A 15,473-nucleotide genomic window follows, 5' to 3' on the forward strand; every position below is an offset into this window, starting at 1 on the left:
GTGCTTCAAGAACACCTTCCCTTTTTTGTTTGTGTGACTGTGTATGCCTCCCTAAGTAGGAGTTTGACCCGCCCCCAAATTTGGTTGATCCAGATCTGGGAGTTGGGGATACAAAAAAAAATTTGGTATTCCTGAAATCTGGGTCAGATTCTCTAATCTGGTTCGGCAATTAAATATATTACATGCAAAACATTATCCTCAGTTTCCAGATTTTATAGCGATACCCCTTCACCATGATATGACCTTCCTGAAAATATCAGCAATGCATTTGATCTTTTCATGTGAGGGCATGTGAAGTCGGCTGAAATCATGGATGGGTCTAATTTTTGTCCTGGCTTTCTGTATTAATTGTTATTGTAACAAAGTATTTTAAATCTTCTATTGTGAGACACTTTGCATCTCTTTGGCAGAAAATCGGTTTATAATGTTTTAAATGAATAACTAAACATATATGTAACTTATTTGAATTGTATCCAGAACACGAAGGACTAGTCTACAAAATCCCAAGGGTCCCCAAATTTTTTGAGCCTGCAGGCACCATTGGAATTCTGACAGAGGATGTGAGGGTGCAATAACAAAATGGCTGCCACAGGAGATGGAGCTAGAGGTGTGCAGGGGTTTCCCACTTCGGGTTTACCCAAAGTGGAAAAAATATCCAGAATACCCTGAAAACCGAAGTGGCTTGCCTCTTCGGGATTCAGGTATTTAAACAGCTTCAGTATGCTCCATGAAGATTCAGAGCACACCCAAGAGAAAGAGCCAGGGACAGCTTTGTCTCAGCCCAGTCCCCCCCTTGCTCCAGCTGACTGACAGTGCCTGGAACAATGGGCAAACTTAAAGCACCCTCCACACCACTGAAGAGCGGTGCAAAGGGTACTTTAAAATTTAACCCCCCACCCCCTTGCTCCAGCTGATTGATGGTACCCTCCAGGCAGCTGGAGCAACAGGCAAACTTAAAGTGCCCTCCGTGCTGCTTTAAAATTTAACCCCACTCCCTTCCACCAGATGACTGGCAGTGCCCACCAGTCAGGTGGAGCAATGGGCAAACTTAAAGCTCCCTCCCTCTTGCGAGTGGCAGGGAAAGGGCCCTTTAAATTTCTGCTGGACTGAGCAGGGGGATCCCCCTTCCGTGGGCCGCTGAAGCACGGTAAGGGCTCTTTCCCTGTTGCTTGCAAGTGGCATGGAAAGGGCCCTTTAAACTTCAGCTGGCTATGGGGGGGAATCCTCCTCCGCCAGTCAGCTGGAGTCAGTAGTGGTGTTTGAAAGTGCCCTGAGGCTTCCTGAAGCGACCCAAATCGCTTAGGGAAGCTTTGATTTGGCATTTCAAAATCGAGGCCAGCATGCTGGGCCCAATTCAGAAACCCCAAATCTTTACAAATTGGGTTCAATTCGAGTATTTATCCCAAACTGGAAACCCGAATCACACACTGCAAGATAGAGCCAATCACAAAACGTAAGGAAGTGAGGTTATGCATAACTCTCACACTAACACTTTAGCATTTCAGGTAGAAGCTCAAACTTTCCTGTAATAAACAATAAACATCAGCTCTAGCAACATTTTACATGTGCTAGTAAGCACCACTACAGTTTTAAACATTATGGCAATCCCTTGGAACAGTATGTACATTAAAAGTGCTTCAAGCACTTCCCATTCTCCTCCTTGCCTGAGGCTGAATGTCACTCAAGGAAAGCTGTTGGAAGCCATTTTGCTTAAATAACTGCAAAGGCAACAGATGAGAAAAATTAGGATAGTCATAAAAATCCAGGTTAATAACCAACGTCCTGCCCACTGCTTGTATTCTTGTAGTCTAAATTCTTAGCTGACATATATATTTTCTCAGTCTCATTCTATGATAGATTTAAAATTGTGCCATTGGTTTAAAATTTCCCAGGATAATTATCGAACTGACACACACAGACAACCTCATAATGTGAATACGCAGGCATAGCAATGTGGGCCTATATTATATTGCAGTTATTGACACAATTCATAAGGTTGTGTGAAAGGTGCAGAGAATATAGACAATAGTGAGCCTCATCTTGTTAGCTGTCATATCCCTTCTTCCTTACTGCAAGGGCAGTTTATGAATACAGAATATCATAAACCCATTTTCCTCATGTGCTTTAAGCACAAAGTACTGCCTGACCAGTCAGAACAGAAGCCAACCTCAGCTGGATTTGGAAAATTACCAGAAGATGTGTCACATTGAATAACTACCCCTCCACACCCCGGAGAAGCACTTAAGTAAGGCAAAGAGTTCCTAAGTTAATCTCATCAACACCCTTTCGTACCTTCCCTCACTCACCTTCCCAACCAGGGCTTTTCAGGGACCTCAACACACAAGGACCCATTTTGGGTAACAATCTACTCAGCTGGTTGAATGTTAATAGCCAGTGTTTAAACTCCATCCCCTTTAGAAAGCCTTTGCACATATAGTTTGTGTATGACCAGGTTCTGTGTAAAACATCTGATCAAAGAATGGAGGTTGAAGGGCAGAGGTTGCATACCTGCATCCTGTTCCTCCCCCCACCTCATACAATGATCCATTTGGAACAGGCAACTGCACACTGTTAACGACAACAACGTAGGGCTACCTCCTTCATTCACAGGGAAGGTAACAAGATTCCATGAGCTAATTAATTACTTACAGCCTTCATATATATCTGTTGGTATGTGGACCGCTGCATTCTGATAGGATGTTTGCCGGCCAAAAATAGGATCCTCTTCAAACACTGGTTTGATTCTCTGACTGCTGGTTTCACTCTCATTTCTTCCAGGCTTAAAAATAAAAAAAAGTAAATTATTACAACATATGCTCAAAAACCATCAGTACGGCTCACATCCTTTTTGCCAGTTGCAAAAAGAGAATTGAATTTTTGATGACCAGTTCAACTGTTCATCAACCCAGTTGTGCCTGTTCAGCTGGGTACTTCATGGTTTACCTTCTTAACCATGCCCTACAGTGCAATTGGCTTTTCATGTGTGCATTCTCATACAGCCCCATTTGATTCTACTACCTCTCCCTCCAGTCCTTCTACATAACTGTTCCACTCAGTGAGCAATATTTGAAACAAACTATTAAATCATCTACAAGTCATATAATTCAATCATAAATAAATGATGTGTTTCTCAGCCTAACCTACTTAACAAGGCTGTTGGGAGGACAGAGCGGTCAGAGGTGTTCCAACCCCTTAATCATCTTGGTTGCCCTCTTACGTACTTTTTCCAGCTCTGCAATGTCCTTTTGGCGATACAGTGACCAGAACTATACACAGTATTCCAAATGAGGCCACATCACGGATCTATTCAGGGCATTATAATACTGGCTGCTTTATTTTCAATCTTTTTCCTAATAATCCCTAGCATAGAGCTTACTTTTTTCACTGTTGGGTTGACACATTCATTAAGTTATCCAGTACAACCCCAAAAGTGTCCCAGAAAGTTCAGACCCCATTAGTGTGTATTTGGAGTCGGGATATTTGTTCTAATGTGCTTCACCTACACTGAACCTCATTTGCCACACTGTTGCTTACTCACCCAATTTGTGAAGATCTTACTTGGAACTCTTTGGCCCCAGTTTTTCTTACTTTTCTTTTCTTACTTGGAACTTTTCTTTTCTTACTTGGAACTCTTTGGCCCCAGAAAAACTCCCCAGTTTTTCCTCCAGGACCACACGACTACATTTCCCAGTGACACTGGTGCCAATGTTCACCACAGGCGCTGATTCCTCCCCAGCGCTATCTATCAACCTATCTAAAACAGCAAATGATGTCCATAACCTTCACACCCTCCTTTTCGCAGACCCCACTATATTCCTAATAATCAAATCACCTACTACCCCAAACCCAGAGGGGTATCCTCATTAATAGCCCTGAATGTCTACTCATTAGATAGTAAGTGGGCTCTCTATTTGAATCTGTAAGGCACTACCCTGAAAGTCAAGAGTGAGATGGGGGCAAGCTTATTTGTCCACTAACTTTAGGCAATATGAGCCAATACATGGGGTGGGGTCGGCCTTTCTGGAGCCCCCAGAGCAATCTGTCCTGTCTCTACAACACTGGCTCTATCACCTAGGGATTCTTATCTGAAGATGCTTCATAAATTGCACAAGGAAGGGCAACAGCTAGGGAATGAGTTACTCTCACACACATTTTGTCAGGATAGGAATGATCCTACAGTGATGTGGAGAGGGGTTAGGGCCAAAGACAGGACCAAGAATCTGCACAGTACTGAAAATTCATACAGCATTATATTTGGGTTCGAAGCTGAAATTTCACAACTCTCTCCAAGATGCACTAATTTGACTCAATTACTGTTTTACTGTAATTCATTTGCGTAGGTACATGCCATGCAAAATTCATTGTGTAGCCACCAGCTGTCTGGTGAGCGACTAATTCTGTAAATTTAATGAGCTTCTTTAATTCTGTAAATGAGGCCCTAACAATGCATTGTTGATTCAAGAACATTTGTCACACATGCAAGGCCTTTGATCAATATTCCAGCACAACTATTTCTTTCCTTAAATAAATGCCAATGGCAGTATCACATATGTTGCCACAGAGCTCTGCAAATACTGAAGACTGCCTATGGAGATTGCCAAAAGGGAAGGCATCAAATCAGCATAACTTTATTAAATTCTACCCCCTCCCCTTCTCTTAAAATAAATGCTTTAGCGAAAGGGTTGCTCTAATATACCCATCTTATATTTGTTTGTCACGTAAGTAGAAAAGAAAGCGCTGTTGTGTTTTGCGGTTTTAGAAAATAAAAATTTTAAAGGAACCCACCCCCCTACCGCTTATTATATATTCCACATTTAATTGTCAAGGAAAAGGTCTCTCCTTGGGAGGAATAAGGGGTAAGGGAGAAAGTCACCTTAACAGCACTATTGTCATTTAGAGTTTGAAAAACACTTTTTAACAAACTATTTGCCTTTAACAACAAGCTGTTAGGCAACTCATGACCTATATTCATTTCTTCTTATATCCTTCTTCTTTAGATCATTCTCTAGGTATTCCTTGCCAGGACCTCCTCAGGTCCGGCACAGCTAGCCAGCCACTTACCAATTCACTCTCACCACGCCAGTTCCATTAAAGGAAGGGAGCCCTACTTCTGAGATTCTCCTTTGAATTTATCTCCAGATTTTGGAATTCAATCTACTTGGTCACATTTCCAATATGGAACCAATGCATTGGGAATCTTTGTTCCAATTCTTTATTCCCTTATCTTGTACAAAACTCTGCATATATATTTTTGTACAGCTTCCTCTTTCAATTTGTGTCTTTATATTATTAGTATTGCTTGTATCTATCAACAATACACAAAAGCAGTCCTGATATGATTTTATGTACAATTGTATCAAGATTCTTCTTGTGCAGTGTTTTCCCAATGCACTTGTGTACCGATGAAACAACTAGAACAAGTAATCAGAATGTACCTACAGCCAGATCAAGATAATTTTGTGTGATCTTTAAGAATGCACAGGAGTACATGAGCTCATCAGCCCCTCCCCCCCCCCAAAAAACGTGCACAGAAATAATTCGTTCACTCATATGCTTTTTTACAGTGTTTTATCAACACACAAACACATAAAAAAGATGAGAGAAAGTTGAAGGAATTGCAAACGGCGTAAGTTACAATTCCAGAATTATTTTTAAAAGTTCTCCACATTAAACTGAATAGAATGCAGAGCAAACCCATAAAAAGAATAAAATAAAATAGGGGAAACCACTCACCCTTAGCCTCTTGAACATGGCATTTTTCTCCACCTTTTTCTTTCATTTGCTCTTAGTTGGACCCTCTTCTGCTCTTGTATATAGGCCTTCCTCTTACTGTTTTTTCCTTCTAATTTCTCTCCTCTTCAAACTTGAACTAGCCCACCATTTTTAAAATCGCACCCTATTGTACATGATTTTCTGTTTCTTACTGAATTGTTGGGATTTACACATTATGGTAGAAAATCTAGATTTCCCAAGAGTATATTCTAGACATAGAATATGTGATGAGTATGTGATGTTAACTTACACTGTCATTTTATTCATACGACTAACGATACAGGCATTAAAAGAATAACAAGTAAAATACAGGGAAATGAATCCGTTATCTTGAATCTCGACCAGTTTTGGTTTCTCAGGCATCACCAACAATGCAAAGGACTACTTTGCCAGTGGCCGGGCCCTTTTTTCCATCTTGGACTGCACCACATTTGTGGTAAACAGATGCTGTGAACAGTGTCATACACACAGACTTATTTTACATGAGTCTGCACAATTAAGCAGGAAGATTTACAGTGGGGTGAGAAACAGGACGCTATACTTGTAACAAATATTTCAGACAGCTGAGATCTCCTCTGTTTCTGTGAGATAGGGATCCCAGGTACCTAGTGGGGGCAGAGGATCCCCCACTCCCATGCTCTGCCCCCCTCCCACTTTCTTGGCTGGCGGGGGCGGGGAAGGCAGGAGAACAGGGGAATGGCCGGCAAAGTATTGTCCTCACACCACCCTAAGAGTGCTTCTGCACTTTGCAGCAGGCCAATTTGGGCCTCTAACAGGCCAAATCAGGCCCATTTGGGGCTGAAATCAGCCTGCTGAGCAGTGTGTGCACACCCCCACATCTGTGCGATGATGTTACTTCCTGGAAGTGATATTATCATGCAGGCTTGGGGTGGGCACGAGCAAGAAGCACACAAGGAGTGATGAGAAGGTGAGCACCGGATCCCTGCTCCTGTTGGGAGGGTAAAGGGACCTGGGAACTCTGTTGTGAGACTATAATGTATCTGACCCACTTGAAAAGATTCTGAGTTTTGACATTGCCACTCCTATAAAGCAAAAGTGCTTTGTGAGCATAAAGCTTCATAGCACTAGAAATGGATGCTTTACTCATATACACGGGGCTCTGAATATATGAAAAAAATAGGAAGAATGTTTTCATTGCCTAACAATCTCGGTATTATTTCTTACCTATGAATGACTACGTGCCTGTATAAAAATACTACGAGGGCAAGCAGTGCTTGGGCTTCTGGGTTCTAGGGTTATCCTTGTGCATACAGGCTTAACTGCCCATTCAGTTTCTCAAAATAATCAAATTTTATTTTTTAAGAGGTGTGAACAATTATACCAGTAAAAGAAATCAATAAAACAAGCAGGTATTATATGAAATATAATCAAAAAATTGTGTTTTTTCCATTTCAGATTGTCTCATCATAACATTTTCAAGGTAAGAGATTAGCAGAAGTGGTTTACTATTGCTTTCTTCCACTTTGCAGTACTAACCAGGGTTAGATGAAGTGACACTTCCGTTGTCTGTGAAAGATCCTCCGCCAGTGTCACCTTCCACTACGGCTGCTACCCAATAGCTAGCTTTCAAGAATTCCTCCACTCCCATCACCACTGAAACATTCAATTCTCTTCTGCTGATGTGACTGTTGATTCCTGAAAGGGGTGGATGCATCTTTGTCTGGTATCTCAGCTCTGACCATTCCGCCTTCAGTGACTCTTCTGACTCTTGACCAAGCCTACGATCCTGACGGTGTTGCTTTCAGCTTCACTGGCACACTCTAACCTCCTCACCATGTTAAGGTGTGTATCCAAGAGCGTATGATATGCAGAGCCTATCATAAGAAAAGCTGGACTAGATTCAGAAGAAGGGGGAGTGAAAATTGGTGGAACATTAACAATTTGAGATATGCAGATGACACCCCATTACTGCAGAAAACAGTAAAGACTTGAAACGACTACTGATGAACATTAGAGGAGCAAGTGCCAAAACAGGATTACAGCTGAACATCAAGAAGACAAAAGTAATAACTACGGAAGAATTACATATTTTTTAAGTTGACAATGAGGGAATTGAAATGGTTTAAGATTTTTTATTCCTTGGCTCAATCATCAATCAAAAGAGAGACTGGATCCAAGAAATCAGAAGATTGGGACATGGAAGAACAGTCATAAGGGGACTAGAAAAGGTCCTTAAAGATAAGAATATTTCTATGTGAACCAAGATCAAGATAATCCAAACTATGGTATTCCCTGTTACTATGTATGGATGTGAAAGTTGGACAATGAAGAAAGCTGACAGGAAGAAAATTCATTTGAATTGTGGTACTGGAAGAGAGTTTTGTTGATTCCAAGGATGGCCAGAAAGACAAATAAGTGTTTTTTAGATCAAATCAAGCCTGAACTCTCCCTAGAAGCTAAAATGAAAAAAAAGGAGGCTATCGTATTTTGGTCACATCATGAGAAGACAAGATTCTCAGGAAAAGTCATTAATGCTAGGAAAAGTGGAAGGCAGCAGGAAAAGAGGAAGACCTAAAACGAGATGGCTGGACTCAATCAAAGAAGCCACATCCTCCAGTTTGCAGGATCTGAGTAAGTCAGTTAATGAGAGGACGTTTTGGAGGTCCTTCATTCATAGGGTCACCAATAGGTTGGTGGCGACTTGATTGCAGATAATACACACTCATCGTCGTTCTTTACCTGTTAAGTAAGCTTGGCTCTTAAATCTGCCCGGTAACTAAATAAAACCCACTACGATTGAAATGTCAAAATATTTCTCAAGCACAGCAATAATTATTTAGACAACTCTGGGGGGAGCCTCCTAGGGATACTTCCCCTAATCATATAATGATAGTCCTAACATTATTGTTATTACTAATCTAAAAAGTATGTTACGTTTTTCATATCTCTACCCACTTTTTCACTGAAAAAAAAGCACCATGATGCTCATATATTGTGAAGGAAAGTAATCTGATGCAGCTGTGAATACAATTAAAGCTTAACTCCAACCAATTTCTCTCCTGAGGCAAGAGCTGAAATGCAATCAATAATGGCACAGGAAAATCCCACAGGAGACAGGAGCTGAAGATTAATTTTTCATCTATTCAAACCCAGTCTTTGCTTATTGAATTATACCTTTACCTACCACCAACAGTCAGCAAAAACTCTCTCTCACGTCCATGAAATAAATCTCCAAACCAATTTGTTCCTGCCTTGGTTAGCAGACACCATCCATTTCCTCTTTCAGTTCACATTTTAGGGCATTATCGCAGAAGAACAATGGTCCTTAATTCAGTTACCTCGAAGAAGGATGATACAGACGAAAGGCTAACCTACAGAAGGAGGTCTATTTTCACAGTAGCCATGGTCAGATAAGCTCATTATGGGTCAAATGCAGGTCTTTCATTCGGCAGTGAGTCAAATGTGCAATTGTGAGTTCCTTTTCCACAGCAATCTCTTCCTGTCTTATAAATTTTTGTAAATTTGTAAGCTAGACTGGGGTCTATTAGGGATGTGAGACATCACCCAGTTTGCTCCGCACACGGATATTTCCATATCCCTGAACTCTGACATTTCACATTTGAGACAGTCTTCATGAATATGGATTTTCTCACTTCTTCAGTAATTGCTTTGTTAAGACTCTGCATTTACCCCCTATTAAAATCAGAGACAGCTACTGATTGTTATCCTTATAGTCTAAATAATGCTTTCCCCAGGTACCCATTCACACCAAAGAGCATCTAGTGGCTGTATATCCATGTAGTCTAACATGGTCTTCATCTATTCCTGATCCAAGTAAAGAATAGATTGCTTCTGTTTACAGTGTCTGTCTGCTGCATGTTAACTCAAGCCATTCTTTATTTTTTTCAAACCATCTTAGTTGTGTGTACAAAAGAACAAGAGCACAGCTTCCGGTAAACCTGTTGTTTTATTTGAGATGCCACTGCATAAACTATAATTTGAGTTTTGGGAAGTCTAAATCTAAGATATTTGTTGCGTCTCTAATGTGATTAACTTCGGGCAACGCCAGAAGATTCTTTCTTTCCTTGAAGCCAGATGCACAGCATTCACTAAGATCTCATGAAATATTTTTAAAGCATTTAAAACCTTTTTATTTAAGAAAAAATGATCATTATGTAACAAAACTAAACAACCCTCTCTGTTCATTCTAAGTATGCTTGCCAACTCTGGGTTGGAAAATTCCTGGAGATTTGGGGGGTGGAGTTTGTGGAGAGCAGAATTTGGAGAGGGGCAGGACCTAAGCAGGGTATAACGATACAGTGTCTACGTTCCTAAGCAGTAATTTTTTCCAGGGGAACAGATCTCTCTTGCCTGGAGATCAATTGTGGTTCTGAGAGATCTCCAGGTGCCACCTGGAGGCTGGCAAATGTAATTCTAAGTCAAAATTGTATTCTCTATCATTGTGAAGACTCCTTCAGTATTTATACAGTCTTTCCACAACCTAAGTATGTTCTGCATTGACCATGGCCTCAGTTAGCAGTGACTGATTCTAAGTTTTTTACCATTTTTTTCAATATTGCTTAAGAGCAGGATTATATACATACCAAATATCTATTAAATTAAACATTTTAATTGCTTTTTTAAAAAGTTGCCTCATAGAGTTGCCAGATTTTATCCTTGCTCTATGTATCCTAGTAAATATCCGTAACTACCTTAAAATCACCATACAAGTTTAATTCTCGTGAAGCAAACATCAAAATAGTCTCCAATAGCTCTTTATATCTTGTATTTGGCATGTAAATATATCCCAATGTAACCAAACATTCTTTCTTGATACTTTTTAATAACAAATATCTGCCATTAGAATCTCAAAGAGACTCAAATTCCTTTATATTTTGGTTATTAACATAAGTAGCAACACACTTTGATTTTTGAAATGATGAAGCAGCAAATTGATTACCCAGTTTTGGTTGCTCAAGTAAATGAATCTGATGAAAATTTATGTGTGTTTCATGTAGTGTAATTATACTAGCCTTCTCCATTTTTAACCTGTAAAAAAAATTCCTTATTTTACCTGGCTCATTCAGATATAAGAGCCCCATGGCGCAGAGCGGTAAGCTGCAGTACTGCAGCCCAAGCTTTGCTCACGACCCGAGTTCGATCCTGGCGGAAGCTGGGTTCAAATAGCCGGCTCAAGGGTGACTCAGCCTTCCATCCTTCCGAGGTTGGTAAAATGAGTACTCAGTTTCCTGGGGTAAAGTGTAGATGACAGGGGAAGGCAATGGCAAACCACCCCATAAAAAGTCTGCCAAGAAAACGCCGTGATGTGACGTCTCCCGTGGGTCAGTAATGATTCAGTGCTTTCACAAGGGACTACCTTTACCTTTTCTTACCATTCAGATATAAAGGCAAACCATGTTGGTGACAACTCACTTTTTATCCTGACGCAGGTGCAGTTAGGCCTCGAGGCCACTGTAAGCGCCCGCTTGCCACCAGGAGGAGGCGTGCTGAATTGACGGCCTTAACACTCCTCCCTGCACCTCCCCTCAGCACCCTCCTGCCTAACCTGGGAGCCACTGCAAACTGTTTCCTTGCTGCTGCCAGGAGGACAGGCTGGCAAATCAATGGCCTGAGCACTTCTCCCGGTGGCAAGTAGGCATTTCACAGAGGCCTAGAGGCCAGAGTGGAAGGCACTGAGGGGAGGTGCAGGCACACTGCCAGGAGGGGGCATGCCAAATGGATAGCCTGAGCATTCCTCCCTGCACCTCCCCTCCACGCCATCCCCCTCTGGCGTGGGGGTTGTTGTGAAGTGTTTGTTTTCTTGCTGCCGCCAGGCGGGCTAGCGAATTAGCAGCCTGAGCACTTCTCCCAGCAGCAAGTGGGTGCTTTGCAGTGGCCTGGAGACCAGAACAGGAAGGCGTTGAAGGGAGGCACTGAGAACAGTGTGGGAGTGTGTGTCACAAAGAGCTGACCTTGCTTGTCCCACATTGCTTTCTAATGGTTACATGGTCGGGTGCTGAACAAATACTGAAAGTTCTTTCTAACAACTGGCAATAATTTAGTTGAGTTCAGTATTATCAAAATTAGTATTAGCCAGCACATTTGAAAAACTACATGTTTTTATATTCTATTGTCATGCCTGTGCCTTTGTTAAGGAAACTGGTGCATCTTTTGTCTCAGAAAGAAAGCAACACTGGGAACAATGCACAATTCATTTCTCACCAATGCGTTGACGGTCATTTTAATCAAGAGGACTCTCTCAGGATAAACAGCTTCCAGACTGCAGGAACGCTCTTCGGATTTCCAACCCTGCTGCTTTTCTGCTTTAGTCTTAAGTGTCTGCTCCCTTGCTAATTATTATTGCCCAATGGTTCAAGCCAAACACAGTGCAATTACAATCCCAAAACTGTCAGTCGCCACCAGGCAATGGACTGCTACCTTGTGTTAACTATGCAGAGAAAGGAGGGCAGTAAGAGCAGGTGAGATGGAGATATTTAATTCATTCCTGAAAGACTGGTCAGTTGCTTCCTGAGTAAATATACAAAACGGATGCTGTGAAAACTCTAGTACAAAGACTCCTCAGGTTTTTAGTGGATTGGCAGAATATCTTGTAAAAGTTGTTGAAAAGTTTAACAAGTGAAAAGCAGATAAATGGGGAAACTTGCTGAAAGAGATCCCATTCTAGTTGAAACAAATTTCTAAAATGCCTAATGAGAACCCAGACAATTCAAGTCAGATTAACAAACTTCTTGTAAAAGGAAATGCATTTTAAAGCACGGCAGCAAGTGAAATCATCAGATTAGCACATATTTCAGGATTAGGCTCTCAATAATGGAGTTGATACAAGGCAAACCACTGGCTGAGAGATTATTTGAAAATGCAAGAGCAGTGCTGACCTTTTATAGCTTCATGGGCAAAAATTATTTCCACATTTAAACCATAGATTACTTAATATTCATTGCAAGGCAGGGAAAACATGATGTGGATAAAGAATTAGTATCTGAGTGGCCTTGAATAATATAATAAAAATGTTGCTTCTCAGCTGGAGATATTACTGATGACTTGTCTAGAGATTTATTTATGGCAGTGCAGGATATAATGAAATATGGCAATAATGTAGGACAAGTTTAGAACCAAATAACTAACTCTTTCAGCAACACAGTGCTAAATTAAATGTCAGAAAATGTATACTTGAGAGAGCATTTTAGGGCCAAGTTCCTGTATTTTTCAGCAACTTCACTTGGTCAAGTTCACTTAACAACCAGCATATAATGCTAACATAAAATTGTTGTTGGGTAGAAGGTTCATGCACTTCTTCCACTTTTAAAACTCCACAATATGTAGAGTGAAAGAGGCTCACGGACAAGTCTTACATATTGTAAGACAGGCTGGTAAGCCAGGCAGCCAGCCTGCCATACCTGTGGATGGGCGGGGGGAGGGGGAGTAGTGTGGTTGTTTTCTTGCTTCACTGTGTCTTTGCTGAGCTTTGTTGCGGTTTCTGAGGGACGTTGTTATCAGTGCAGCTGGAAGTGAGTGCTGGGAACCGACTGACCTTGGGAAACTCGGCTCTGCATCTCTCTCAGGGGTTTCCCGCTTTGACGCTATTCAACTGTCTTTTGAATTAGGGGGAGGAGACTGGGGACATAACTTTTCGGGGAGGATTTTTCTTTGGCATTCCAGGCAATTACTCTGTACCGTGCTTTACTAGCAGGGCTTTTTTTCAGGGGGAACATGGAGGAACGGAGTTCCGGAACCTCTTGAAAATGGTCACATGGCTGGTGGCCCCGCCCAGACAGAGGGGAGTTTAGATTGGCTTCTGTGCTGCTGAGCGGCGCGGAGGGCAATCTCAACTCCCCTCTGTCTGGAGATCAGGGGGCGGAGCCACCAGCCATGTGACCATTTTCTCCAAGGGCAACCCACTGAGTTCCACCACCTCTTTCCCCAGAAAAAAAGCCCTGTTTACTAGTATGGATTCCTAATAAAGACCTTCAACTTATACAGCTGTGTCTGATGAAGTGTAGAGTCTAGCCAGGCCTGACACATATGAAAACACTCGGGGATGACCCTGAGCTCAAGTTTCATACGTGGATCCCATCAATGCCTATAATGGACAGAAACACCTATTCATCTTGGTTGCCTTCTTCAATACTTTTTCCAGCTCTACATCATCCTTTTGGAGATACGGTGATCAGAACCACGTACAATATTCCAAATGAGGCTGCACCACAGGTGCATTAAAATATTGGCTGATTTGTTTCAGTCTCTTTCCTCATAATCCCAAGCACAGCGTTTGCCTTTTCACTCCTCTGGCACACTGGGTGGACATTTCCATTGAGCTGGCCACTGCAACCCCAAAGTCTCTTTCCCTCTCAGTCTCAGCAAGTGCAGATCCCATTCGCGTGTACTTAAAGCTGGGGGGTTTTGCATGTGCATCACCTTACACTCATCTACAATGAACTTCATTTGCCATATTGCTGCCTACTATAACAATCTGCCAAGTAACCTTCAAAAGACTCCACTGTTTGTTAGTAAGAGCTTTATTGAAAAGTTGCTAGTTCATAATCTTACTGGGTTCATTGTCAAGAATGAGGCACATCCAAATATATCATTTGCAGGCTAACATTCTCCCCACCCCTTCCTAGAGGATGGCTAATCCTGCTGGAAACTACCTGCACAGGGGAGGGAGGACACTTGGTTCAAGGTTATGTGGGCTCTTTTCCCAACGGTTGGAGCAAGAAGAATTCATATCCTGGGAGAGTAAAGAACCACAGCTGCAACAGGCAGTCATAACATCCTAACCTCCAGCCCCAACCCCCCAGGTATGGGTATGGCAGATGTGGCCAGCATCTTGACACCTACTCACCCAATTTGTGGACATCAGCCTGGAGCTCTTCTCAATTGGCCTTGTTTTTCACAATCCTGAATAATTCTGTGTAATCTGCAAACCTGGCCACTACAATGCTCAGCACGGCACTATCATGAGGTACTGTGTCAAAAGCCTTTTGAAAGTCCAGGTATATAATGTCTACCAGGTCACCATTATCTACTTTCTTTTAATTTGCCTGGGACGGGCTAACTGGCCTATCATTTCCCCTGGATGCCTTTTTAAAAATCAATGCAACATTTGCTACTCTCTAGTATTCTGGTGTGTGTGTGTCTATGTGCTGTCAAATCACAATCAACTTACACAACCTCAGCTAGGGACTTTCAAGGCAAGTGAGTAGCAAAGGTGGTTTGCCAGTGCCTTCCTCTGCAGAGGCTACACATCGAAAAACCGACCCTGCTTAGCTTCTGAGATCTGATGAGATTGGGCTACACCATGCCACTTCCCCCACCCGCCCCCAGTCTTCCGGTACAATGGTTGATTTTAGTGACAAAGTTACATATACGGGTTAATAGATCAACAATGTCACATCTGAGTTTCCTAAGAAACTTCAGTATATGCCATCAGGACATGAAAAATCAATGGTTTTTAACTTCTCCAAGAAGACTAGAACTTCATATTTCATCACCTCAGTTTAGCTCAGTTCTTAACTTATTTTTAACTTATTTGGCCAGACCACATGCTCCCTTCTGTTCATTTAATTGGGACAGAACTACTTTTCAAAAGTAGTTTTTTTTTGTGTTTATTATGGCTTCCTTGACTTAGGTTAACCATGCAGGCATCCTTTGAGACCTGGCAGTATCTTTCCTAAACCGGGGAAGGCATTCTCTCTGGGCTTCAATTAGTATAGGTTTAA

At 41.8% G+C, this 15,473-nt stretch overlaps 1 protein-coding gene across 2 annotated transcripts in view; it reads right to left on the minus strand.

Annotated features, from left to right (window-relative positions):
* CACNA2D1 (calcium voltage-gated channel auxiliary subunit alpha2delta 1) overlaps positions 1 to 15,473 on the minus strand; it is a 565,021-nt gene that overhangs the window by 233,657 nt on the left and 315,891 nt on the right. For both annotated transcript variants that reach the window (XM_054989047.1, XM_054989046.1), the window contains exon 6: positions 2,650 to 2,779. In XM_054989047.1, coding sequence (XP_054845022.1) covers positions 2,650 to 2,779 — 130 coding nt within the window. The remainder of the gene's footprint in view (positions 1 to 2,649; positions 2,780 to 15,473) is intronic.

This window comes from Eublepharis macularius, chromosome 9 (assembly GCF_028583425.1).
Source record: "Eublepharis macularius isolate TG4126 chromosome 9, MPM_Emac_v1.0, whole genome shotgun sequence".
Lineage (NCBI taxonomy): Eukaryota > Metazoa > Chordata > Lepidosauria > Squamata > Eublepharidae > Eublepharis > Eublepharis macularius.